Source organism: Falco biarmicus, chromosome 5, assembly GCF_023638135.1.
Source record: "Falco biarmicus isolate bFalBia1 chromosome 5, bFalBia1.pri, whole genome shotgun sequence".
NCBI lineage: Eukaryota > Metazoa > Chordata > Aves > Falconiformes > Falconidae > Falco > Falco biarmicus.
Window position 1 is genome coordinate 16,721,715 of NC_079292.1, and position 27,862 is coordinate 16,749,576.

General features: G+C 40.3%; 1 protein-coding gene across 2 annotated transcripts in view; it reads left to right on the forward strand.

The window, feature by feature from the left end:
• The window catches only part of RELN (reelin), a 298,002-nt gene that overhangs the window by 196,551 nt on the left and 73,589 nt on the right, over positions 1-27,862 (forward strand). For both annotated transcript variants that reach the window (XM_056339923.1, XM_056339922.1), the window contains exons 18-25: positions 895-1,128; positions 1,721-1,882; positions 6,169-6,405; positions 12,244-12,436; positions 15,123-15,235; positions 22,222-22,359; positions 23,210-23,396; positions 27,129-27,334. In XM_056339923.1, the coding sequence (XP_056195898.1) occupies positions 895-1,128; positions 1,721-1,882; positions 6,169-6,405; positions 12,244-12,436; positions 15,123-15,235; positions 22,222-22,359; positions 23,210-23,396; positions 27,129-27,334 (1,470 nt within the window). The remainder of the gene's footprint in view (positions 1-894; positions 1,129-1,720; positions 1,883-6,168; positions 6,406-12,243; positions 12,437-15,122; positions 15,236-22,221; positions 22,360-23,209; positions 23,397-27,128; positions 27,335-27,862) is intronic.

A 27,862-nucleotide genomic window follows, 5' to 3' on the forward strand; every position in this document is an offset into this window, starting at 1 on the left:
GATGATCTGAAAGTTGAAGTGATTTTCATTTCAGCCCTTGCTTTTTTGAGATGACTAAATATAAAACTAGCATAGCCTCCAGAATGCGTAAAGCTCACTGGAGAGCTAAAGATCAATCTTCCTAAACAGCAGCATATTTAACTATTTTTTTATAATTTTCTTTTGGGAGAGAGTCTAACTTTCAGTTCAACTTAAAATGTGCTACAGACCACACCGAAATGTCAGCGATGCATGCTTTATACTGGTTTTAGAGGTGATTTGGGACTGGATCACTTTCATATTAAATTTTGGGAAAGAATCACAATTTTCATAGTTCTAATATCCCATAGCCTAACAGATCTCAAGGACAGAAGGTCAGCACTCCACTTTTTTTCTGAAAACTTGGCTTGTTAAAAGGGTTTCAGCCTAAAAAATAAAGCTATTTACTCAAAACCTGTAAGCCCATTCAAAACGTTGCTGTACTATTTTTAGTTATTAACAGCAGCGTGACCCACAGCGTGTTCTGTTCTGTTACTCAATTTCTTGTAATCACATCTGACACACTACAGATAAAATCAAATTAATCATCTTATATATGAACAACTGTAAATTATGTCGGCAGTATTTTTGTTCCAAAAATGAATAAAAATATTTCTGTATTGAGTGTTATCTGTAGATTGGTGGAGTGTTCATAACTATGATTTTTCAAAATTGGAAAAGTAAGCACTAGCTAAAAGGACACCACTGGCTATGCAATACCTAAATAGAGTTTAAAGAGGTTCTTGGTCCTTAGATTTCAGAGGGACTTGGTAGGCATCTTCACTTCATGGACAAGTGCAGACACTGTTGGTTTGCCAACCAGCCACAGGAGAAGACAAGTCATTAATTGTGCTGTTCAACCTTCCTCACCTGCAGGTGCGACCCTGGCTTTTCAGGGCCAGCGTGTGAGATGGCATCGCAAACCTTTCCCGTCTTCGTCTCGGAGAGCTTCACCAGCTCCCGCCTTTCCTCCTACCACAGTTTTTACTCCATCCGGGGGGCTGAGGTCAGCTTCGGCTGCGGTGTCCTGGCCAGTGGCAAGGCCCTGGTCTTCAACAAGGATGGGAGGCGCCAGCTCATCACCGCCTTCCTTGACAGCTCCCAGTCCAGGTGAGAGGGAAGGAGCAGTAATATGAGGCAAAGAATTTGGGGTACCCCTCCCCTTCCAGCTACAACCTTGTGTATTATTAAGCCCATTGTTTTAGCAGGAAGAAAAGTTTTTAAAAACCATCTAGTTCCATATTTTCATGGTGATTTCACAGCCTTGCCTTTTTTCCTCCTGCTTTGTAAACAACAGAGCCCAAAACAGACTGGAGGGAAGTTATTGTACAGCTCGGATGGAAAATATGAAATGTTAATATCAAACCTGAGTGTCAAAGCCAAGTGCTAATTAATTATTTATAAGGTTGTGTTTATTTGACATCTTGTGGCAGCTGATTAGATCCATTCACTATGTCTCCCTCCCCTTCAGTGCCTAATAAATAATTAAATGCTGTAATGATTGGCATTTTTTAACTATATGTGCCACATTGCATTACTTGACAGTAAAAACAAATCATGTGTACAAAACCCCATAACTGATATTTATCAAAATTTGTCTGGATTGAGAAGATCTGAAAACAACCCGGTTAGGAAAAAAAAGCCAAAAACCAAACCACTATGCAAACGGTACCCTATAAATACTTGTGTAATTCTGATTCAGGTTCCTGCAGTTCACACTGCGCCTGGGCAGCAAGTCAGTGCTGAGTACCTGCAAGGCACCCGACCAGCCCGGGGAAGGAGTGCTGCTGCACTACTCCTACGACAATGGGATTACTTGGAAACTACTGGAACACTATTCTTACCTCAACTACCATGAGCCAAGGTACGTACATAAACATTACAAAGAGTGTTATCTACATGCAGGTAATGCTGGTAGTGGCAGTCTATGTCAATGTGGAGAGTAAGTACATCTGCCCATACACCCCAGTGTGGGGGTGAGTGCAGTGAAAAACTTTTACTGCACCCTGAAAGTTACTGCTTTGCCTTAAAATTTTGCAGCTGTTTTGGGCACTTCCCATTTTTGCCTGCTTCTGTAAAAATGAATGTATGGATTTAATGGCATTTAAGTCTTGGGTGATGTGACAGAAGAAGCTGAGGCAGTGCGGGATGAGGGATAGAAATGTACTTGTGGGAAACAGAGGCGTGCCTCTTCCCATGGAAGCAGCCAATTGTAAAGAAAAATTAACATAAATTATTTGTAGCTTTGAAGCCGTAGACACCTTCACTACACCATCCTCTGGGATTAGGAGTTTGCAGTCAGTGCAGGAAAGCTGGGATCTCATTGTGAGGGTCTCTCCAGGTCAGCAGGCAAGTTGTGCCTGCTCCCACTGTGACTGTGCCCATGCCTGTGGGTCGGACTCGGTGCCCTGAGAGAACCTGCTGGTGACTGTGCCTGGGAATTGTACAAGTCACAAAGAAACTGAACAAAAAGCTCATCTCATCTAGCAGCGCTTATGTTTGGTGACAGATTTGAGAGGAAAGTATCTGATGTATTTGGAAAGATGGTGTTGTTTACAGCTACATTTGTGAGACCATCCGCCAATTTTAATAAAGCATTACAAAATCAGGACTCTTCATGAGCACACCTGTACTGCAAGCCCAGGACAATCTGGGCTGGGTCTCTGCAAACCCACTCAAACCTAGAAGCATCCATCTTCATGGGGTACTGCAGCAGAACCAATAAATCCCAATGAAAGGAAATGCTCTTCAAGGGAGCACACGAGAGGCAGAGCCAGCGATGGCATTGCAGGTCCCATCCCAGCAGGTCCATTCCTGCCACAGGGCAGCTTTGCACTGTGCATTGCCCTGTGTCCTCTTCTCTACCCCTCCACCCAGTTCCAGGATAATGCCTGAGCCAGCCTTAGGGTGGGACTGTAGGTAGGCTGCAAGTCACTTTAACTACGTACAACTTTCATTATTTATATTTATCCAGATCAGATCAATGTACTGAAAAAAATATTAGATTTCCTCACCTTGTTAATAACTCAGTACAAAATTACAATATACAAAATGTGATTAAGAATATTTAAATGGAATAAAAAAATTGTAACGTTAAATATATTTCCTGGGAGCTATAAGAAATACTCAAAAATCTGAAAGGAATGACTGTATTTGGTAGAAGTATATCACAGTAGACTTTAATTTCTGAAGTTTTAAATGTTTCCAAAGGAAAGATCCTATGTACTGGAACACTCATAAGCCTTCTTCAGAATTCCCTTTCCCATCCTTTATTATAGTCACATATATATTTTATATGCCCCTGTTTCTAATTCTTACATTCAAGATTACAGCTCTAGGAATTATATTTCCCTAAAGGTTTTTAATATATAGCACTATGAAATTTTTATAACAAAAAGGAAAATACACATTCTGGTGACTGATTTTAATGAAGTTTAAGATATAAATGTAGTAAATTCTATTGATGTCAGAGACTTCTTTTGCTTTTGAGATTAAGTATGAAACACAATTTCTGTTGTTCTGACAGAGCAAAGAGCTAAGCACAACATACACAAGTTAGAAAGGTTTTGCCGTGGGATATCTGTAGTCCATTCTGGGTAGATGTAAAAATGACAGACATACAAACCTGAAGATAATGCTGGCAATAATTATGATGAAGAACATGAAGAAAGCTTTACCTTTTCATATTATGTTGTCTGAAGATATCAGCATTTTTGGTAACATAGATGGACTGCTGCAAAGTTTGGCAATCAATCTGTATCCAGAAATTTAATTAATCTTCAGTCATACAAAAAATAATTACACATTTAATGTTCTGCTGAAAAGGTGCATTTAATCTGCTAACATTTGACAGCTGCATTTTTCTTCTGAGCAGAACAGCGGTGGCTTTTCAACATTAGGTATGCGCATAGCTTGAAAGAATGAGATCAGAGCAAAGGTCTCCCAGCTGGTTTTTAAGAAATCTAATGGTAGCTGGTAATGTTAGTAGGAACACTTTTCTTCTCTGCAGCAGAAAAGTCATTAGCAAGAATCCCCCTCCCTCTCCATCTATCTCAAACAAATCAAAGCCAGACAGGAGAAGCTGTTATAACTGGAGATGTAGTCAGGTTCTGCATACTAACATATGTGCCATATATGGTGGTTTCTGCCAATGTTTTTAAATTGTGTTTGCTTAATCCCCTGGGATAAGAAATTTATTTTAGCATGTGTTAAATATTTTAACATCGAATAGGTGTATCAGTGGTGTATGTCATGATTTAGGATTTTCTGTAAATTACTGTCAGTAAGAATTAGAGTCCACGTGGGCAAGCTTATGAGAGTTAAGAGTGAAAAGGAATATTCAGGCATTAAAAACAGCCACCAGCAGAGAAATATTCCCAGGATTATAACAGAGCATTAGCTCACACAAGTGCCAAGTGCTTCACAGCGTATGCTGCAGACAACGCTCCTTCTAGCCAGGGTACTGGCTTTCCTCAGGTTCACCCTGCTGAACCGTGGAAGACAAAATTATCAGTTCCTTTAGCATCAGATTTAGAGTCATTTGTGCTTTTAAAAATTATCTCAAGAAGTTGTAGGGTTGCTGCTTATTAGGGAGCCCTTGGAAGAAAGAAAGTCCTTGTTGCTTATTCACATACCAGAGAGTAATGGCGCTTGGTCTTTCTCCTAGAAGGGTATGATGTTTGAGCATGTTTATTTGAGCAGCAAAAGAAATGTATACACCATACATATAGTGTGTGCACTGCTGGTCCCTTGCCATGGGGACGCAGCAGCCATCACCTCTGGCTGTCCCTTGTCCCTGCCTTCTCCAGCCTACAAGTGGCCAAAGGCAGCTCCCAGGAATGCTAGCCAGGACTTTTTGAGTGCTCTCCACCTCTTCAGCTGAGCTGTTTGATTTTTTCTTGCTAATGGGTTAATGTATTCTTCTTTAAAATCAGTGTGACACTAGGCAATGCTATTGTAAATTTACTCTTTGCAAGGACAGTTTAGCAAGTCATTTTTAAGAGTATGCTTTTGCACTGAGTGCCACAGACACAAGACTGTTTCACATGTGCAGAACAAAATATTACAACAGACAGCTTGGAAAGCCTTAAATCTGGAAAAAAACTTGGTGGTAAAGTACAAAATTATGTTTCCAGTTTCTCTGATTTGTCATTTTATCCACATTTCCTCTAAGAGAGAAAGAAAAATAATCAGCTATATGATGAGCTTGCCAAAACCTCTTTTGACAGCAAGTAATTGTACACTGCCAGAGACGAATGTCCCTGTTGCCAGTCTGTTTCCCAGCTCACGTGCGTTGTGTGGGGCACCGTGGTCCTAGTGATTTATGGAGCTTTCAAGAAAGTGTCGTTGCTGTGGCAATTAATGCATGCTCCCTGCTGCTGAGTACCATAATTGCTCCTGGAAATTAGATATTACTCTTAATTTTCTTTGCAGTTTGTCAATTATACTTTTGTTGACATAGCTGCCATGACAAATCAGGTGACCTTGCATACCAGGAGAAGCACCTAGGACTCACCTCCAGTTGTATCTCCATGTAACTACAGAAGAAAAGAGTCTGCCATACAAGACTACACATAATCACATTGTCTGACAAGACGAACCTTTTCCACTTGAACATGGCAATTTACAGGGGTGGGTTCTTCTAGGACAGGAGCAGCACAGGCATGACATCAGTGCTGTGCAGAAACAAGCACAGACATTATTAGGAAGATGCGTGTCTTCATATCAGAATAAAATCTACTGAGTCTCAGAAAATGGAGCTGGAATTCACAAGTTCTTGTCAACTGATCATCCCTTTGCCAGTCTAAGCAATTGAACTTCAAATGGAGGGCATTCAGTTTTCTTCTGGCAAGGAAGAGCACCTTCACATTTACAGAGCACCCCACACTAGCAGCAAAATTTACAAAATTGGTGGAAACTATTTGTGGCTTTTGCACGTGAATGTCTTTCAATTTCATTGACAACCAAGAGAACTAACAATTCCTCTGTCCCTGGTAGAAGCTATACCAGTAGATGCTAAGGTAATTCAGCTGAGGCTGAATTTAACCCACGATTTTTAGGGTCAGTGAGAAAAAATAACTATAAAATACATCCCCATAGAATTCTGACAAACAGCAAGAATTTCAATAATAATTTTCCTGTGTTTTCCAGAATAATTTCAGTGGAGCTGCCTGAAGATGCAAGACAGATTGGCATTCAGTTCAGATGGTGGCAACCGTATCACTCTTCTCAAGGTGAAGATGTGTGGGCGATCGATGAAATTATCATGACCTCTGTGCTTTTCAATAGCATCAGCCTGGACTTCACCAACCTAGTTGAAGTCACACAGTCTCTGGGATTCTACCTGGGAAATGTTCAGCCCTACTGTGGACATGACTGGACTCTTTGGTGAGAAAAATTTGTTCCTTTCTATTCTACTTTTGTATTCTTTGTCTATTCATCCGGCTAAGAATCAAGTGATTCCTGCAGATGAATCCTTCTGTCAGTTATTCAGAAAAATTGTGTCTCATCCTCACATTATGGACAAAAATACAGTTGCTAATCTAATTGCAATTAGCAGTAAGTTTTTATATGCCATTGCACAGAAATTTTTGTTAGATGGGAATGTTGAATGTAGCATTCTTTCCCCACAAAATACTTGAATAATATCCTAATGGAAACAATTTAGAAAATTTTCATAGTCTTCACTTAAAATGCAGTCAGGCTAATACGAGTATACAGGTTATGAAATAATCTGTTATGTACAGACTCTGAATATTTTGTAAGTAATGTTCAGATCTGTGTACATAGCCGTTAGCTTACACTCCAAAAGTAAAGGCAGCAGAATGCTGGTAGAATGACAATAGTTATTTGTAGCAATTTTGTCTGGTATTATCCATTTTGTCATTTATACTGTGATCAGCATTATGACAAATTGCAATTATGCCTAAAATGTGCAGTGTATTTAGAAACGAAAGCAAGAAAATATCACCTGCCCCGCCCCCTCCCCCCCCAAAAAAAGGCAAGAAATTAAAAAGAAGTGAAAACCAAAGTAAAATAAAACTGTTAGGATTGTGTAAAAATAAGTAAATTAGTAAATTAGTAGAATTAGTAAAACGTTAACCTAATTCACAAAAATTAAATTCTGGAGTATGTAAGTGTAACATTTAGAATTAATACAAGGGAAGCTCAATTTAATCTCTATGTTTTGATTAAAACCAAATAACAGTTTCATGCTAGTCTGATCAACATATAAACCCAGTATGGCTTTAATTGGCATAGATATATTTATTTGGAGAAAGTACAATCACAGTAATTATAGAAAGCCTCAAGAAAATACAAATAATTTTAGCATCCCCATGGACACTCAGAGAAACACTGTTGGAATTTTATTAGCAAGTATCCCTGAACAATCTGATTTGACTTTCTGATCATCTGTCAAACTAAAAGGAGTTGGCTTAGCAGTAGGAACAACACTGGATGTGTTCTAGCGGTGATAATGAGGCAGTAGAAGCACCATTAACCACTTTAATAAGGACAAGGAAGATACTCGCTGCTCATTAAAATGAAACAACATGTTAGGGCTCAAACTGTTTGCATCTTCTTCATCAAAGAGCTGGAATGAAAGCCCTTTAATGACATTGTTTTCCCTCTGTTCTTGTAAGACCAGCTTATCATGGGGAAGGGGGTAGGTTATTTAAGATAGCAGAGGTTCCTCTGCTTTCCTCCTATGACTCTAAATCAGAATCAATATAATAAACACTAAGCTAAATTCTCCATCACATATATTGGCTAGGATTTGTAGTGCTCAGTCATAGTGGAAATGCTGAACTTCCCATGCATCAACTAAAGAATCAAATCCTTTGCAGTATTTCCTTACTATTTATGTATAAGTATTTTTCATTATCACTGGAAGACATGAACTCTATCCTTCATTGACCTTGTTTCTCTCAAGGGAAATTTTTAAACTTACACAAAGTCTGTACAAATGGCTGCTACTTAAATTAATTATTGTTGGCTTTTCCCAGCTGTGAGTCCATTTGGTTCTCGTTTTCTAACTCATGTCTTGCTATGAGCAGAATTTGCAGTAGCACTGACACCACCCTCTTGAGAAAAGTCTGACAACTGCTTTTTCATTAGTAGAACTATGGGAAATGTGCTATAAATCATTTTACAGGGTGTCATCCCCAGGCCCATTTTCAGTGAATTGCCTTTAATTGTCTGTTAGGCCTCTGCTTTTGCTTCAGAATCAGTAAATCTGAAATACATATCCTTTAAAATTTGGGAGAACTGAGGGTGTTTTATTTTTGTTGAAGAGGGAAGTTGTTCTTTTCAATAGCTGGCTTCATTTAGAAAGGAAGGGTTTATTGATATACGTATGTTTTGAGCAAACATGATTATTGAGTGTTTTATAATGTTCCATATCTGGAACAGTCACTTTATTCAATTGTAATCATCAACATTTGGTTTCAGATTGGTCTTTAGACTATTACAGCAAAGTATTTATTAAAGAAAGGATTCCAGAACACTTTGGAAATTAAATGTTTGATGATGTCTGTTAATTCATCACTTCTATAAGATGCTCATACACAGGCAAGGTTTTGACCCAAATGCCTATGAAGTGTTGCATTTAAGTATTGGTAAGGATGCTAATAACACTTCTTCTGTGTTTTTGTTTTTTTTTAATATTCATCTGGACACAAATAAAATAGCTTTATATAAATAAACTGTCTCAGTCAGATGACAACATTATGATTTAACTCAATGTAATGAACAATAGAGTGTCCCACTGTCCCTGGAGCAGCCTGAGGGAAGACCGTAAATCTGGCTCATAACGAACTATCATTATGGAGCAATGTAATATAGCTGCCCTACATCAGCTTGATATTTTACCTGTTTTATAACATGTTTTGTCTTTTAGATTAATTAGTACTCTGTAACATGCAGGAAGTTTATTTCGGGTAATTGACTTAATTAAAATATATGAATATGTTTAGGAATTATTTAGCCAAGTAGATGTGATGTGATGTGAAAAGACATAAACATCTCCTGCTTTTGATGGAAGCAAAGTTGGGGCTGCTGTGAGCATTTGACCATCACGTCAATATTCTCGGTCAATACAGCTTTACAAAACTAGCTGCATCCAATGTGGCTTTTCAGTATTCCTGAAAGTAGCGGCCTTGAAACATGGTAACTCTGGGGATCCCAGAGCAGTTTGGAACAGCACAGACTGGCTGACATTGGCTGTGATATCATTCCCAGAAGTACCAATTAGTTGGCAGTGCTTGGAGGGAGAGCAATTGTTCTGAGGGCACCTATGGGTATTGTGTTCCTGCGCCTCCACAGGTCTAATTATGTACACACCAGAAACCAACTCACAGCTACATACTTATACAAAAATGTAGCCTCTGCATTCTCATTTCTGAAGATTTTTTAGTTAATTATTGTTACGCCAGGGACGTTACTCTGCTTTTTACAAAATCTGGAAACGTAATGCAGCTGCGTGACTCCCAGAACAAAGGAAATATTTGGTATTCCAGCAGAAGAGCATGCCCCTAACCACAGACACGGGAGAGCTGGAGAGTGAGGAAGTGGCAAGTAAGGTGGAGCCCCCACCTTTAATGTTACCCTTGTTCAGCTGGAGGCAATTTATGGATGATAAAGGACTTTGTGAACCCGTAATGTGATTTCCTCCCCTTAAAAGAGTTTCTTATGGAGTATCACAGATTGTCTTCATCTCATCACTACCTTCCTTTTACACATTTCTTTAATATCCATTTTAAAGAGCTGTTTTGCCTTTAAAACAGTGCTTATTTAATGTATTGTATAATTTCCAGTGGCTAAGTTATTAAATAATATCCAGTGGGTAAGTTATTAAATGAAAATTAATACTAAACTTAAATTGTTTTACTCATCACCTGAATGCCACCTGTAAAAAAGATGACAGTTTAAGGTTTTTTTCCCTAGTTTTACACCTGTGATATTGAATAGAGGGAATTTTTGGGGAGGCAAAGAGAAAAAAGGAAATATTTACTTCTTTGCGCCTATACGGAATATCGGTCCTTCACTTGTCTTCCATCACTTTGGGGAAGACAGCTTCTGGGCAGATAATTCATCAAACTGTTTAGTTTCAATTCCTTTATTCTGTTCAGATGAGCTTTAGGTAACTGTGATGTGTTGTGAGCAGGTTTATGTGTGCAATGCCAGATCATTTTCCAAAGCATTGCTGCCTATAACTTTCAGCTGATTACACTGCACATAGGTGACTGATACCTGGAGAGCCTGGTTGTAATGGCACAGATTTCCCAAGAGAGTTTTGGTAAAACTTTGTTTTCCCACATCAGCCATGAAATTTCAAACTGCATTGTAGAAATTAAAATTTTGTCAGTCCAAGTCAGCTTTAACTTCTAAATTTGCAGGTTTTTGTCATTTTGAAAAGTATAAAATAAATTTTGAAAGAAAAATAAGTTCAGGCATTATCCAAACAAATTCTTCTGAGGTGCATTCAGGTCTACCAATGAAGCCACAAACCATGAGTTGCCAGCTGGACCGCGGATGAATGGACATTATACCCTCTGCTCAACATCAAATTATCCTTCCCATTGAGAACAAAAACACTGACAACATTCACTGAAAGAGCAAACAGTTGTGATACAGTTTTCCAAGGTGACTTACTGCCTTCTGGTCCAATTGTCCATGACAGTGCCCCAGCAGTGCAGGGAATGTCCATCCACAGTTGGTTTGTGGTGCTGATTGACGTAGACTGGTTAGTTTCATATGATGCCATGAACTGGATCATCGTTTAGGAAATAAAGTTGCAGAGAGCAAGGTTAGCGAGCAAAAAGGAGCCCAGACCTTAACTGCCAAGTAAGAGCACTTTGATAATGGTAAAACTAATGCCAGCTTTCAGTAATTTCTTCTAGAACTTTAAGGTAACATGTTGACATTTATGGCTTAGCTTAACTGCACCCTCTGGAAGGGACACTATAGAAAAGAGTGTGGGTCAGTGAATTAATTTAAAAGAGTGCTAAGTAACGCTGACTTGTATTCCTAGTCTTTATGCTGACTTCGTCATGACCTTGAACTTTACAGGGGTAGAAGCTAATATATTTTATTGTATGGTATTGAAAGATCAGGGTTTCTTATTTAAGATGATAAACTGTAACTTACTCGACCATAAGGGCAACCTTGAACTAGATTATTCCCGTCATCAGTGTACTGAATGTACCTTTTTATTTTTGCATGATAATTTGCAGTTGTTTTCTGTAAAAAGATGCAATCCCTATCCTAAATTGTTCACATTTAAAAACAGTTTTAGAAAATGTTTTAGCTGAAAGGACTACAATACTTCTGAAGACACTAACTAAACATCTCAAACTAAGAAGGAGGCGATTTTTATTCTGTGTGAAATTTCTTAAAAACGTTCTGATTTGAAGGCTAGTGTGCAGGATTCAAAACGTAGTTGTTCTTACTTCCTTCTTATACCTCTCTTGCATTTGTTGGTTTGGGGTTGGTTTTTTTTTCCTTTTCAAGAGTGCATAGAAGAAAAAACTGCATTTAAATTGAAATAACCCTATAATTTAAAACTATATGTTGTGTTACCATGTATGTGATAACTGGGTACCTTGTACCGTATGCAAGGCTTGGTTTGTTCCAAACATTACTACTGACAAAATTATCTTCTCCAGTCTACTGGATAATATAACTCTTGTATCAGTGTATCTTGCAGAAAAGAAGCTGAATATAGGCAATATTAATCCCAAAACATAGTCAAGTCAATGAATGCATTGCATATAGAATCACTTGAAAATCAGTGGAATGAAAAGCCAATCAAATACGAATATTTTAAACTAAATGCAGCGTATCTTTACTGTCCAGTGTTTGAATGAAACTACAGCTGTTACTGTGACACGACCTTAGGCAACGGACACTCCTGGGGAATTAACTTTATGTTGTTTTTTCTGTACATTATCCATTGCTTGATCCTAATGTGATCCTTAATACAAAGAGCATATAGTAAGAACTAACAGAATAATTCAGTGTTTCACACTCTGGGATACATCAAGGCCTCTCTGGTAATTTGCAGAAGGTACCAACAGAAAGATGCTTCTGTGCATGGTCTCGTCCCATGTGCCAATCTACAGAACAAAGAAAGAAGCAGCACTGCGTTTAACCCAGAACCATTCTTAATGTTCCCTTCTGAAATATTTTGGAGATGGATCCTGATTCTCTCCTTACATCTCTCAGTTTTACAGGAGATTCAAAGTTAGCTTCTAGCATGCGCTACGTGGAGACCCAGTCTATGCAGATCGGAGCTTCATATATGATACAGTTCAACTTGGTGATGGGCTGCGGTCAGGCATTTACTCCTCATATGGACAACCAGGTGAAACTGGACTACTCCACCAACCATGGCCTCACGTGGCACCTTGTTCAGGAGGTGAGGCTGGCAGCGAGGACCTTTGTCTTCCATACACTCTGCTTATACAAAGATCATCAGAGATACACGTGTGGCATTGAACAAAGGGAGATGTTTCCCTCATTCCCCTTTCTATAAAGAAATTCTCAGTTGAAGTCAGTCAAAATTACCAATAGAAGTATTTAAACTGTTCTGTTCTTCATGATATTTGGAAGAAAGGTATCTGAGAACCTTAAACACAAAACTGACAGAAACGAACCAAGCCTGAGAAAAGAACTGGGGCACACTTAGACAGAGCTACAGAGTAATGGCTGAGATCTTTCCTGTGCTGCTGTTTTGGGTTGGGTTTTTTTTTCAAAGCAAAATGCATCTACTGTTTCCTGGAATTTAAATGGATAGAAATTCTTTCTACCCTTGTGTGCAGCCATTTCATAAATGGAAAGCACATTCCTTCGGGGGATTGTAATATAGAGCCTTTCATCTCCCCTCCCTGGTTCAAACACAGTCCAGGGCCGTAATGACCAGCTCTTTCCCCGTCTCTGCTAGAAGTGCAAATAGCAGTGTTAGCTGCTATTCCCCCGTGTGGCTCAGCTCTGCCTCAGCACAAATGTGAATAGCACATTTGGCCATAACTTGTGCTTTTGTTTTCCCTCTTAGATGTCAAGCTAGACTTTCCGTGGCCTCAGGGTGAACTAACCAAGGTCCTTGGGCTGCCTCCGAGCAGATTCAGAGGGTGTCAGGGAATCTGTCCTAGTGCCTTTTCACTGTATGCTCTGTAGGTTCAGAGAGGGATTTGAATGTCCAGTCCCAAATCTTCTATGAGCAATGAAAGCATTGTCCTGTTACCGTTTGCCACGTTGTGTTTCACCACGTTTACTTTGGTGGGCAGAGCAGGGAACTTTTAAATTTTGCAAATCGAAGTAATGCTTTCTTACCTTAAACAGAATTCAGAGGAAAGCTATAAATACTGTATTTCAAACATTGTTCATGTCCTTTATACCTAGCAGGCATCATCATGGTGTCCAAGAATAGTTCCTAGTGGTGGGTGTTTGGGGTTTGTCCTTGCCATCAATGGAAGATTAGTTGCCTTCAGATTTTAGTGCTCCTTTTCTCTCTCAGTGGAGCTGAGTTCAGAGAGAAGAACTTGCAGCCAAATAATTTTTCTCACACCACCCGTGTCGCTGTGATAAAAGAGTAATGGAGAAGGCTATTTGTAGTATATTTCAAGGACGTAATCTGGCAAATACACAAAACACTAATTAATTAAAATGTTTGAAAGTTTTGTTTGCTTCACAAGCACTGATCAGATCCTGTTTTGTAAGATCTTCTAGGGGAGATGAATCAACAAAAAATGTTTGAAAAATGCTGGAAAGGAAACTAAGCCTTTAGAAAATCTACTGAAAAAAAAACCCCAACAAAACAGAATAAGCTATCAGATCTTCATTTAATACTCTAAGATATTTGGGCAATAAATTTCTCTGTTAAATACATTCTGCCCTTCTTCATATGTAATATATAACTATTACTATATATTTTTATATTTATATATATAAATTAGATATAATTTAACTATTAAAATATTCTTAATTGCTCTAACTACTTTAGAGAATTATTGTTTTATTATTAGTTTCAGAGCAGTCAAAGTAGGCTGCTTGCACATGCAGGTGTCTGTCCCAAAGCTCTCCCTCTTGCCTGATGTTGCTGGCATGAGTCCAGCAGTGAACAATGAAAGGTTTTCAGAGAGGTGGGGATGGTCAGGAGGAGCTGTGCTGTGACAGTAGTGGCAGAAGGGACTCTGAAGGGGTAGCTAGAAAAGGAGCGCACAGGTTAGTAGTAACATTCAAGCACTTCATTAATACCTCATCAAAATCTCAGCATAAAAATTTTGGTTGCTGTTCTGGAAATACATAAATAAATGAATGGAATATTATGGAAAAATGGAGTAACATGGGAAAGGCAGGTCTAGAAAACAGTAAGAGGCCAGGATAATGGACTTTATTTATATTTTGTATAAAAAGGACATGATAATGATCAGATTTTCTGAAAAGAAGAAAGAAAATTTGGGGAACAGATCTCTCTAGGAATCTAGGAGTTAAATGCAGAAAGAATCATAGAAGCAGTCAAGGGGAATTTACACCACTTGCTGTAGGCATCAAAGGTAAATGCATCTGCAGAGCATGGGCCTCTGGTGGCACCTTCAGTAGACCGTGGTTGGGTGCTCTTGTGTAGCGATGTCTGTTGCTACTGCTGCTTCCCACTGCAGATGGAGGGAGCGAGGGGAACCCAGAGTCCAGAGGCAAGGGCTCACAAGTAGGTCTCTAAAATGACTGATATAAAAGTTTGGAGGTCAGTTCTATAGACTTACTCCATAGTGGACTTGCAGACTTACTTCATAGTCTGCGCTAGATATTAGGGCAAGAATTGTGAAAAAAATGAGCTAGATATCTCATGGAGGGAAACAGAGCATTGCTAGTCATTAATGCTAAACTCTTTAAATGAGTCATATGGCTTTCTCCTATCCTCAATTGTACTACTGTTAGCTTTCTGAGAAATTTCTCTGCATCATGCCAGCATTTTTCTGCCTCTGGGTCTTTCACACCAACATCTGGGCCCAGACAAGCTCCTGATTCAGTGAATGTTTAACCCTTTCTTCTGTCCCCAGTTCTTCCTCAATGTTAAATCTGGTTTTCAAATGTTTTACTTCAAGGAATGTCTTCCCAGTATGCCGAGCTGTCAGGAGTTTACATCAGCAAGTATCTACCACTCCAGCGAATTTACTCAGTGGAGGAGAATCACCGTCCTTTTACCACAGAAGACTTGGTGAGCATTTCTTTCTTTTTTTTTTTATTTTTTTGAGAGTGCAGATAATTCATCTAGTTTTAAATTGCTGTGACAAAGATCAAGTCCTCTGTAGATCATACTTATGCTTGTGGGTGGGGCGCCAGGGTATCTGAGCTGAACCTGTTGCAGATATTTAACATAAAATGCCTTCCTTACATAACAGAAGAGTGAAATGATGGTGAAGTCACCAGAAGCTATTGTTTAGGATTGTTTTTAATACATACTGTGACTCTTCTAATAAGGTTCAGACCCTTTCAAAAATAGTGGTGCTTGTCTGTAAATGCCCTACTGGAGGAAGGCTTTATTTGGATTGTTAATTTTTATTTTGCACATTCCTTATTGTTTACATCTTCAGACCAAAGCCTTGTATAAACAATAACTAATGATTCATTTCTGGGAATTTTTTACCTCTTGTTTCTTTTTATAGCATTTCTTCAAAAATAACATCCTCTTCTGCAAAAAACAGCAACAAAAATTATCAGAAAGCACTACCCTATTCATATTATTTTAATCAAACTTGTTTTGTGTGCCCTAACATTTTTATTTAACTAGGTCATTTCTTCCATTATTTATTTTAAAAGCTTCATTATAACGTACAAATGAAAAGTTGTCATATATCTCAATAATCTTCAGGGCTTCCTTCATTTGAGAATTAAGTAATTCCAATTAGATTTACACTTTGCTTATGTTTGACCTGAATCCATCACAGCAATTGCAATGAGAGCTTGCTCAGATTAAGTTATCATTGTATTTCCCTGTCCTTCATCATTTTTCTGTGCTCTCCACGGCCTCAACACAACCTACTTCTACCAGCCACCCCACGATGATACCTTCATTCAACACACTGGCCATTTTTACTGTACAGCCAATACTCAGAATTTCCTATTTCCAGGCAAAACATCAGGGGCAAGTATTGAATCCTTAAAGTATATCAGGTTAGATAATACCAAATGGCACAAGTAAGCCTATAAATAACTGCTTTGCAGTTAGACTATAATGTACTAAATCTTACATGCTGTTATGTGCCACCAGCTGTAAAATCTATGGTTTATTTAGGCACTTAGGAGTTTAAAAACTGTCTACAATTTTGCAGGTTATACTCTAAGAGTAGGCTGTTATCTTAAAATTTATTTATGAGATATATACTGTACTTAAAATTATTATTATATACTGTATAGTTGATGATAATACCAATGTTGTGGGCCTTTTTTTCTTTAGGATCTAGTAATTTTCCTCAGCATATGAGGTGACAGAAGCAAATAATTCCATTTTAATTTAGGATACTGTGGGGAGAAATTATGATGAAATAATAGCTGGGTTCCTGTTTTATGCTGCACACAAATCATAACTATTTCACACTCTATCTTGTATCTGAAGGGATTCCTGTTTGTTAGCAGGGTTTTGTTTGTAATTAAGGTACGAATTACCACTGAACATTACTTTGCTCTTCATAAAGCACATGTTCAGTATGACTGTGTTGTGCTGTGGTGTAATCAGGGTGAAGAGGAAGGATGGCTGCATGTTCCCCACCAAAAGCAATCTGGCACACCAGACACATCTCAGCCACTTTCCCTCTTTTTTCCCCTCCTTTTCACTGGCAACAAGCAGACCAAGGGCACAGTTGCTCCTTTGGGTTGAGATTGGGAGGGGATTTTTTTTGTATTTGTAAAGCTCCCTTACTAACTGAGGGCAAGTTTCTGCCTTTACAAACCTGGAGGTTACTGGTGAACATTTGACGTGGAGAGCTGCTCTGCCAGTCTGGCCACACAGAGGGCATAATCCCGGGGGCCTGGTAGCAAATATTCACCGCAGGGCTCTTCTTCAGGGTGTCCTCCCCCCTTCTCCTCTCCCTTCCCCACCCATGCCCCCCTGCAACAACCATCCATGGGCAAAAATTTGGTGATGGCTGGGAAGAACAGTGCAGAGGGGGAGAGCCAGGTCATCTGCCTTCCCAAAAATGAGGGGAGGGAAAGGGGTCTCTGAGGACCTTCCTTCTGGTTCAGCCTCACAAGACAAGGGCTGCCAAATACACAGCCTGCGCTGTGCTTACTGCTCAGGGGAATAAACCACCTAAATAAGGATTCAGGACTGAGGACTGAGGTCTCATTAGCCTTGCTCTGGCCCTTGGTAGCCTCGACATGCCTTCACACCCCTATGCAGCCCTGCTATGATTGCCAGGGCTTTTATTCCAGCACGCACACGTCTTTGCTGAGGGTCTGCACCCTGGGTGCACAGGTAGTCTCCTTCTGCAGTGCTGTGCTCATGCAGCCAGGATGTTGTTAAAAACAGCACCTATTTCTCCTGTAAAACTTTCTGGGCATGCTGGTATTTCTGCACATCTGTAGATGTTCTGCATCTGGCAAGCATGGGTTTACAAGGTCCCCGTGTTATCTGAGATTTGAGGTGTTAGGAGGTCTGCTGCAACAGTGAGACTTGTACTGGAGAAATGAAATATATGCACCTGCTCACTGAAATTGTATTGTACTTGAACTGAACATTTCTAACACTGATGAAAATTAATTTCAGTTTTATGGGATGCATTTACATATGAACAGGCCTTAATGAGATACAAGCAGCTGTCAGTTGCTGACTTCATAAACAAATCAACACCTAATGACTGAATGAGAGTTTCAGGATAATTGGGTAAATGTAATTACGGTAACTCAGAAGGTAGCAAATACAATTTTATCAGCTACAAATTTGCATTAGATCATTAGGGGTTTTAATATCAGGAGAGAAGACAATGATTTTATTTTAACCCACATATCAGAAAAAGTCTATAACAGAAAGAACATTATTTCACTCACAATACATCTGGGACATGATTTTCTTGTGCTTATGTAAAATGTCACACAACAACAGTGACTTTTATTTGACATCAGCCTAACTTAGATATTTCATCAGAAAGCCAGATTGCCTTCCAGTAGCATAAAAAAAAGAAAAAAAAACCCAACAACCAATAAAAATAAACCCAAACCCCAACGAACAAACCTGGGAAGACATATGAGGAACTAGGGTAGTTTATTTTGGTTGTAATAAAATGCTTTCATAACTCCTCAATACTGTACTTCTCGTTTGAATAGGTGTCCAAATGGTGACTGTCCAAAAACCTGATATTTTATCACTGAGAATGCAGCTGACACTCATCTCCTTATTCTCTTTTCTCAGTTAACATGGCTTTTTTAAAATGCTGATTACCATTTTTAACAGCATAATCCTGTTAAGCCATTGTTACCTCAAGGTGCAAGAGCAGCCTTGGAAAGCTTTCAAAACCAGTGAGCAGGACCAGCCTTTCGGCCACGTTGCTTTTGCAGTTGCGAATTCAGCTTAACACACACTATCCCATGCCCAGAAAGGGATCTGAGTCTGTGAGAGCTGTTGTGGCCCACAGCCGTGTGACGGCGGCCCCGCGTTCCGCGGGTTGCCCATGACCGCCTGGCTGGGTGGGAAGGTGAGGGCAGCCCCTCATCCCGCAGCATCTCGGGGGCCATGGGATTGCCGCAGCCACAAAGCTGTCCTGGAGCAGAGCTTTCTCTGTCTGAAGCTAAAAATAACCCCCATCCGCTAAGATGTTGCTCCCCAGGGACAGTCCCCAGCTGCCCAGCCAATGCACACACCTCCTTTTCAGCTGCATGTTCATCTCCAGGCGGCAACGCAACTCCTCCCTTAAATGAGGGAAACAAGTCTCCTGCCATCACCGCATTCATCTGGGGGAGCCTCTAAGAAACAAGGGGAGCTGAGCTCACCCTTAGCTTGACGTGCAGCCAACATCTGAGACCCGAGGAGGAAGGCAGAACCGCTCCAGCGGCACGTGACCCTGTGCTCTGTGCCTGGTGGGGTGGCCAGCCCGGCAGCGGGAGCGGGACACTGAACCTGCCCAGGGAAACATTTTGCTGAGGCGAAACCCAGGCGAGCCCCAGCACAGGCTGTCAGCTACTATACCTGCCAGCCTCCATGCCTGCTGCCTCCATGCTGCCGGCCTCTGTGCTGCCAGTCTCTGTGCCTGCTGGCCTCTGTGTTGCCAGCCTCCATGCTGCCGGCCTCTGTTGTCCTCTGTGCCTGCCGGCCTCCGTGCTGCCGGCCTCTGTGCTGCCAGCCTTTGCCAGCCTCCATGCCTGCCAGTGCAGGCCCAGCCCAGGGAACAGCCCCGCAGCAGTGCTGCACAGGGGTCTTCTCCGTGGGGTTTCAGCTGTGGTGCTGCCCTGGGCACAGAGGTGTGCATCGTTATTACCTGTGGGTGGGCTCTCCCCGCTGTTTGCGTAGGGTGGGTGTGAGGGGTGCCCCAAACCCCGCCACAATGAACCCCCACAGCCACCCTGCAGGGATGTTTGCGCCTGGCAGAGGCCAGCGAGCGGCTGAGGAAATGCCACCAACGCCACACCAAGCAGCATGGGGAACTGCATCCAGGCAGCACCGCCACTTGTTGGGCACCACAAGACTTCCATGGGATGGCAAAATTACCCCTCTGTCACTGTGAATCCCCCCCTCCCACCCCCCAATTTGTGTAGATACCCCTGGGCTGCAGTCACAGCCTCTACCCACATGCCTTCCCTACCAAAAACTGGAGAAGCCTGGCCGCAAGGCATGCCCTCCTGTCACCTGGGCAGACAACATGACGCGACTTTATTGTGCTGGGAGGTCATGGCTGGGGGCGCGTTGCCTGCTCTAAAACCTTTCTTTGGTTTCAGTATTGTTATTTTGCTCAGCCCACATGAGAGTTAACACCAGGTGTTAGCACTCCCTCCGGAGCACACAGCCTCTCTGGGCTCTCTGCGGTGCTGTTGATGTTCTGTAGCGAACATGAACGCCACCACCAACCTGACAAGCTGACTTCAGAGCACTTCAAAAATAAACAGTAAATAATCGTGGTGAATATGGACTGTCCGTTGTGCCTATGCAAGCTTAGGAAGTCCTTCATGTGCAGATTACTGGCATTGTGCACTTTTAATGGATAATTCATAGCTCTTTTAATGTAACCCATCAATACGTTGTATCCTGAGGGAGTATTTAATCAGCAGATCTGCCCCCACAGATTAGCTCTGCGTGCTGTAAAAATGATTACAGTATTTGCAATATCAAGCAGATATTTAAAACAAACAGGGGTCATTCCAATTAAAAATAAGCCTTTGGACAGCTTCACTTGTTTGCTAAAGAAATTCAAAATTGGTGTTTTAAAAATTTCTCCAAACGTGTACTAAACTAATCTTTGTGTCCTTATAACATGACCTGCTCAGCTGTACTGTTCATTGTGGCTGCACAGCCCTCCTTTATCCACTTCTCTATTTCCATACATGTGAGCAGGTGGCTCAGGCACCTTTATAATATTCACTTTAATAGGTCTTATTCTACATAAATTTTTGGGGGTAGGAGGAAGGGCTCTTTGTCTTGAATTGTAGTAACAGCATTACATCCTGTGCCATCATAACATAGCCGTACAGCTCAGAAACGGGCTAGGAAAGAAACTCCTACTTCTTGTAGGAACCTCCTGCTTCTCATCCACAGCCTGTCTAGTCAGCCCTTGGCCAGGCATAGGCCTGTCCCATTTTAAAGTCTGGTTTTTAATTCTCCACAGTCAAACTTGCCTTCCCTGTCCATCCCCTACATAGCTTTGCAACCCAGCCTCAGCACCCACGTTGCCCCCACCCACCCCTTTTTTCCCAGATGCATCACGCAGCCAGCACAGCCCCTTTTGCTGCATGAAAATGAATGATTTCCCGTCTTTGTTTCACTTCACATGCAACATATTTATCTTAATCTCATTCTGGCACAAGCATAGATTGGAGGATCCCTGCGCCTACCAGCTGGGAGCTGCCTCTAGCCAGTGCCTGTAACCTGTTGGATGTGCGCAGGTTGGCAGGGCAGGTTGGAAAGGCTCAGCAGTGACAAAAAATTCGTCTTCTCATAATTCAATCTCTTCTCCAGCCTTGATTTTTGAGGGTGGTGGATGTGAGGCTGGGGTTGGCTAGCAGGAGTCATTCAGCATGGAAAATGACAGTGTTGCACTGGACAATCTCTAGAGGACCAACACCAAGCACTTTTTAATACATATGTTACCTGACCCCACTATAATAAAGAAAATAAAGCTGTTGAAGAGAAAAATTTTAACTAGAAAGGAGAAACTAGAGCAAGGTATTCTGCTTGAAGAATATCAGAAATACCCAGAGCTTAGTTTTATATATATATAAAAATATAAATATATTACATATAATGTATGAATTATTTTTTAATATGAATGTATTCAAAATACATGTATGAATGTATGAATTAAACATTGGGTATTATAGATTTTGTTCCAGTAGTTGGCCAAGAGTGAGCTATTAACCATGGGGAAAAAAAACAGGTGCTATGAAACAGGATCTTTGTTAAAAACTTGTGATTGCAATGTCACCAGTAGTATGTGAGTAAAATCTAGTTTAGAATCATCCTGACAAAAAAAAATTCTACAGCCAATAAAAAACAGTTAATTAGTGTTGAAGGAAATAGCCAGTATTCAAAGAGGAGAAATGCTTACACTCAAGAACTTTGATTTAATAGTTGTTTTTAATTATAAATATCAGAAGAAACCTTTTTACACAACTTATATCCTGTTAATTGTGAGCAAAAATGTGATTAAACTAATGCCCTAGATCCACCTTTCTGGTTTTGCAACCTGTGACCCTTGCAGAGTGGCACTCAATAAAAATCTGATAATATTCATTGATAGGTTTATCTTAAAATAATGCACAAAACGCCCTGTAACACATCTGCAGCCTTCCTCAGAAATGTCATTAATGATGGAAAGGCCATTATATAGCCCTGTCCATCATCTAAAAAGGTCAATTCCAAAATCTGCCTTTGGTTGTGCCAGTCTTTGGAGACTGAGCTGTGATTGTGATAACACCTTACTTTATTTTTTTTATAGTTGCATCTTTTTTCCTACAGTTCTGTAAAGAATTGCAAATAAAAGTGTTGTTATTGGTTTTAAGGTCCAGCGCCACACGTTTCCGCTGGAGTCAGTGCTACTACACAGCCCAAGATGAATGGGCCTTAGACAACATCTACATCGGACAGCAGTGCCCAAACATGTGCAGCGGACATGGCTGGTGTGACCACGGCGTTTGCAGGTATAAAGCATTTGCCAGTTCCACTTAACAATGGTCTCCTGCTACTTCAGGTATCCTATTATTTTGCTTCCCCACCCCGCACCCTGCTCCGTTGTTCTTATTTTTAGATTAAGCATTAAAAAATAAAAGCCATGGGGGGGGTTAGACTACTCAAGCAACATTAACAACCAGTTGCTCCACACCTCTCTGTCCAAGAACCCATACCCTTGGTAGATCCAGGCATCAGAATAGCTTTCAGTGGCACAGGGCTGTCCTGCCGCAGGTGTCCTTGTGGCCCCTCTAGCCCTTCCCACAAGGACCGCAAAGATCAGCTCAGTGCTGGAGCTGTTTTGCTGGGGATCAGAAGGATGCCAGGGACCAGCTCAGCACTGCCTGACAGCCTTTGTCAGACTGGGTGCAATACCAAGGGTACAGACTATAGATTTAAACTTTCTGGACACCACAGGGTTTTTTTAGAAACTTCTTTAAGCTTTTTAATTTTTCATTTTTTTTATATTTTTATTGTGTATTAATTATTAATTTTATTTTTATTTAATTTTTTAAATATAAATTATTATAAGATGAATAAATATAACACATTGTATTCATTTTATAAAACATAAATTATAAAACTAAATTTATATAAATTACTACGTTAAAGTAATTATATTATTTATTATTTAGCTTTTTAGAGGTTTTTAGCTTTTTTCCGTTATACAGTTACTCAAGTTTGTTGCCAGGATCCAAAATTCCAATCCTAGAATGTTTTTTTATTTCACATCTCATTTTTAAAGGACAGTGCACCACCTTAAGTAATTACCAGTGCCAAATAAAGTCTTTAAAAGCTTGTTACATTTACACTTCCTTGCAGGTGTGACTTGGGGTTTCGGGGTACTGAATGTCAGCCTGAAAATCCCCTTCCTTCGACTGTCATGTCTGATTTCGAGAACACAGACAGCCTGAAGACAGAGTGGCAGGAAATTATTGGGGGAGAGATCGTCAAGCCTGAAGAAGGCTGTGGGGTCATCTCCTCTGGCTCCTCACTGTACTTCAACAAGGTACTAACGAGGGATGGGAGGCTGAGAAAGGCACATACTGTAGGTTTGAATGGAGCGTGATGCGGTTGTGTGGCAAAGAAAAGGAAGGTGGCAGAAAGCTGCATGCAGTATGAGAAGTGCCTTAAACAGCACAGCTGTGCTCTGCAGGTGAAGAACAAAGCAATCAAAAGAAGTAGGGAAAGACACGCATAATGTATTCAAGAAATATCAGCTGTAGTGGAAGGAAGTAAATTGTCAATGCGCTGGGAAGTGTATACATTCATACTGTCTTAATTGTGCATTTTCTGCTTTAAGACTTAAGACTGCTTTAAGACTTTCTCAGCTTCCAGCAGCTCCCATTTGTTTTTTCTGTACTGTTGTGGGAAAGGGATGGAGAAAGGTTTGCTTTCCAGGGGACAGGCAGCTTAATCGGAGGTCACAGGACCAACAACTTCTGAAAAAGCAACGCCGCCAGACTTTAAGGAAGTGGTTAGCCTGTAGGAGCATACTCTTTTGTATAACTTGGATGCTTTGCAGACAAAAATAATAGAGCAGGAAAGAGAGATAGGGAATTCTGCTAACTAATAACAATTATAACTAAAATAAAAAGAGATCTTTATGACCAGATGTAAGATTACGGGTTGTAATCACAGAATTATTTTTTATTGTTGCTTCTCGAGTCTAGTACTGGATTTTGTTCTTAATTGAAAGGAAGAGTATAAACGCAGCTATGTGCTTCTCTTCTAAAGGTTTGATCAAACTGCCACCGCTGTCATGAAAGCCAGATTAGTCCCAGAAGGATAACCCAATATGCAATGCTGTATAATTGTGTGTTGTTCACCTCATTACAAAAATCTAACCCATCAAATAATTTTCGGCACTCCTACATAGTCTCACATCCAGCTCCCCTGGAAATGCAGCTCTGTGCTGAAAATTTCATAATAAACCAATCAGTATAACTAGCTAATTGTGATAATTGGATTTTTTATATAATTGTCTTCTCTGTTAGATGTTTTTCCTTCTGGCTCAGTTCCTTATGCCAAGTTTCTCATAAGTAGTTTGCTAAATTAGAATTAACCTGCTATGATCTTTCTTCTGATTTTTGCTAAGGAGGAGTGAAAAACTCATTTAGAAATTCCTAGCTTCTTTCTATTGATCTCTAAGGGTTAGGTTATCATTCATTTCTTGAGTAGTAGCAGTCTGTGTGGCATCAACAGAAGGTGGTTTATTTCACTTCTTTTTAGATCTTTTTCAAGTCATATAGTGGCCATGCTGGTAGGTAATAAAAAATTATTTTTATAGTTGCCCAACAGTTGTGTATTGTTTTGGGAGCTCATATTCACAGGCTCAATTTCTTTTCATTTGCTCAAATAGCCACTTTTTATTTGAATGTCTAATATTTACTGCCATAATCAATTACTGCTACCGGAATTAATGTTGGCTTTATTCTGCCAACCCTCTATCTTTTGTTTTACAACTCGTTTGAATCAATTGTAGGTGTGTTCAGAATACAGAGCTCTTCCAGTTAGCCCCTGCAATTCCTGAGAGGTTTTATGTCACTTGTGCCCTTTCTCAATTAACCTGGTTCTGTGGTTAACCCTTTGGCAGGCAGAGCTGCTGTGGGGTGTAGATACGGAAAACCCACCTGGAATAGTTTTACAGCCAGAGTTTGATCCACGGCAGGTCAATACTTTGGGTACCCACAGCCAGCTGGGATACACCTACCCGTGGGGCAGCAAGGGTGTTTGCATCTTTATTATCAATGGTTTGATTTGATGATGATAATTTCAAATTCTTACGGATCTCCAAATGAAGCTGTGAAAGCAAACTACCAAAAGATTATCAGTGTCACTTTGGCCAGTATTAGCCACATGGGGCTGCACCAGGAAGATTGGGGCTGCACCCAAAACTCAGCCCATCTCACTCTCACAGCACCACCCAGGAAAGCTGTGCTCCTAGGGGTAAACCACCAAATAAACCAAAACAGCAGGCATAATTCAAGATCAAATCAATATGACTGTATCCTAAATGAGTTTTCCAAGGGTCAAAGGATTCTTCATGGGTTTTAGTTTTCATCAGTGGTGCAAGCTAACCAAGTTTCAAAAGCACAAGCATTCAGCTTCCAGAAATTAGTCTAGGAGTGCGACGTGGCCTGTTTGGTGGGGTCTGCAAATGAGCTATGAACTCAGCCTGCAACATCAGCAAAGTAAAATGTTCTGAGAAAGCAAGCAAGTAGTATTTATCTGTTTACCCTGAACTAGGTAGAAAGGGGAAAGAGGTGGTGAGTGGAACAGGATTAAAATTCATATATCATCTTATTAAAACCCACAGATGATATTTTAAATCTCAGCCCATAAATCTTGTTACTTATGTCCAGCAAGATCACGTCACTTGCTTATCTCAGATTTGTCTGGAAATTTTTCAGAAGGGTCATGAATGTACAAGTGAGCCAGAGAAAACCATAAATATTACTTAAAACATAGGCATCATTTTATAACTTAGCCATGTTTTCCTTTTAGGTACCTTTTTGTGCTCGGAGATGGACAGGAACCCATGATTTTTAGGGAATTAGGAATACTAGGCGTGTTGCCAGTTCTGATCCATTTTGGGGAGCAGTGCCAGGTTGCAGCTACTTTTAATGAATGCAAAGTATGATCCCTGCAGCCTCCCTCCAGCTGCACATATTTGGCTTTGCCCTACCTATAAAAGCTTGCGGTGGCACAGCGCTGTGTCGCTGCAGGGCTGTGCCAGGCGTGGGGCATGGGGGCCACCTCTGTGGGAACCTCTGTCCTGCCTCAGCATGGGCAGCTTCATATCACATAGGCTGCTGATATGCAAATCCACAAGCTCAGCCTCAAGCACCAGGGCACAGGGGAAGAGGGGAACAGGCTAATTCCAGTTACAATAAAAGGCTTTTAAAACTTAAAGCTTTTTTTTAGCTGAATATACTCTGCCTTCCTTTGCCAACATGCAGAGACTGACCATGTTGACCACAGCATAGACATCCAAGAGCTGTTTCCTGCTAGAATTCAAAAACGTCCTTGGAAAAGCTGTTCGCTAAAATTTATGAGGCTCTTTTTTCTCTCACTTAATGCTTAGGTAAACCTGAAACCAAATCCAGAGGTTGTAGTTGAAAGACTCCTGATTTACAACACTTGCTAGGAAAAAGCCTTAGTTTTGCATAGGAACAAGTCCTACTCAGGCAAGGCATGAAAAGAAAATGCCACTCCCTTGTTCTGCTGTAGGAGATGGGCTTCAAGCAACAGGTATTATAGGGGCTATAATTTCAGATGACTGGGTAACCCTACACAGTGCAAGTTTCGACTGGGGAAATGAGACTGCAGAAATGTCCTTTTACTGCTTTATGATTAAAAAGCTGAATACTTAAAAATTTACCCCTGGTTGACTCAGGATACCCAGCATCTGCTTTTTGTCTTCTGAAGGTACCTGGGGCCTTGAAAGAATGAGATGAAACAGCTGTGTGGAAATTGTGCTGTGAAGTTGCATTGTGTGTTGAAATATAATAATAAAAATTCTTGTGGCATCACAACATGGTCATTAAGACATAAAGAATGGCCAAGCAGAATCATTGTGTGAAAGGCAAAAACATTCCATGTTAACACAGAATTCAGTGTCCTCCGTGTTGTGCAGTTTTCTGTGCAATATTCATCTGTTGGACTTTAAATAACGTCTATTCATAGTGAAAGTGATATATATAATATTATTATTGTCTCTCTGTTCTTTATATTGTAGGCTGGAAAAAGACAGTTGGTAAGCTGGGATTTGGATACAACCTGGGTGGATTTTGTCCAGTTTTACATCCAGATAGGAGGAGACAGTTCTTCATGCAATAAACCGGACAGCAGAGAAGAAGGTGTGCTGCTGCAGTACAGCAATAACGGCGGTATCAACTGGCAGCTGCTAGCAGAAATGTATTTCTCTGACTTCAGCAAACCCAGGTATAATTTTGCTCTAAATTAAATCTGTACTGCATCAGCTTTTAAAAAAACACCTATTTCTCAATTTATGAAAACATGAGTAATAATTTCAAGTTATAACGTTTAAAAGCTGTCATTATATGGAAACTTTTCCAGGCTGCCAAAGTAAACTACTGCTGTCACTAGGATGGAAAAATCTAATGAAAGTGGGCCTTAAAAATAATGAAGTAAAATAGAAAGTTTCCAGTCACTCACCTCCCATGTGAAACATGACTGAAATGCTAATATCTGCAAAACATTAGTAAGCAAGTACAGAACTTACCCAAAAGAGGTATAGAAATCTGCTATTTCCTCTGTCTCTTGTCTCAGATCTAATGAACATCTATAAATGTCACATACAACAAAAACTCCTTTAAAGAAGTATTGAAGGAGACTATATTATGTTCAGCATTTCAAATTTGCTGTAAGAGAGCCTGTCAGTGAAAATTTAAATTGAGTTTGTCTACATAAGTATTAACATGATTTCTATTATCTATAGTTCACATCTTT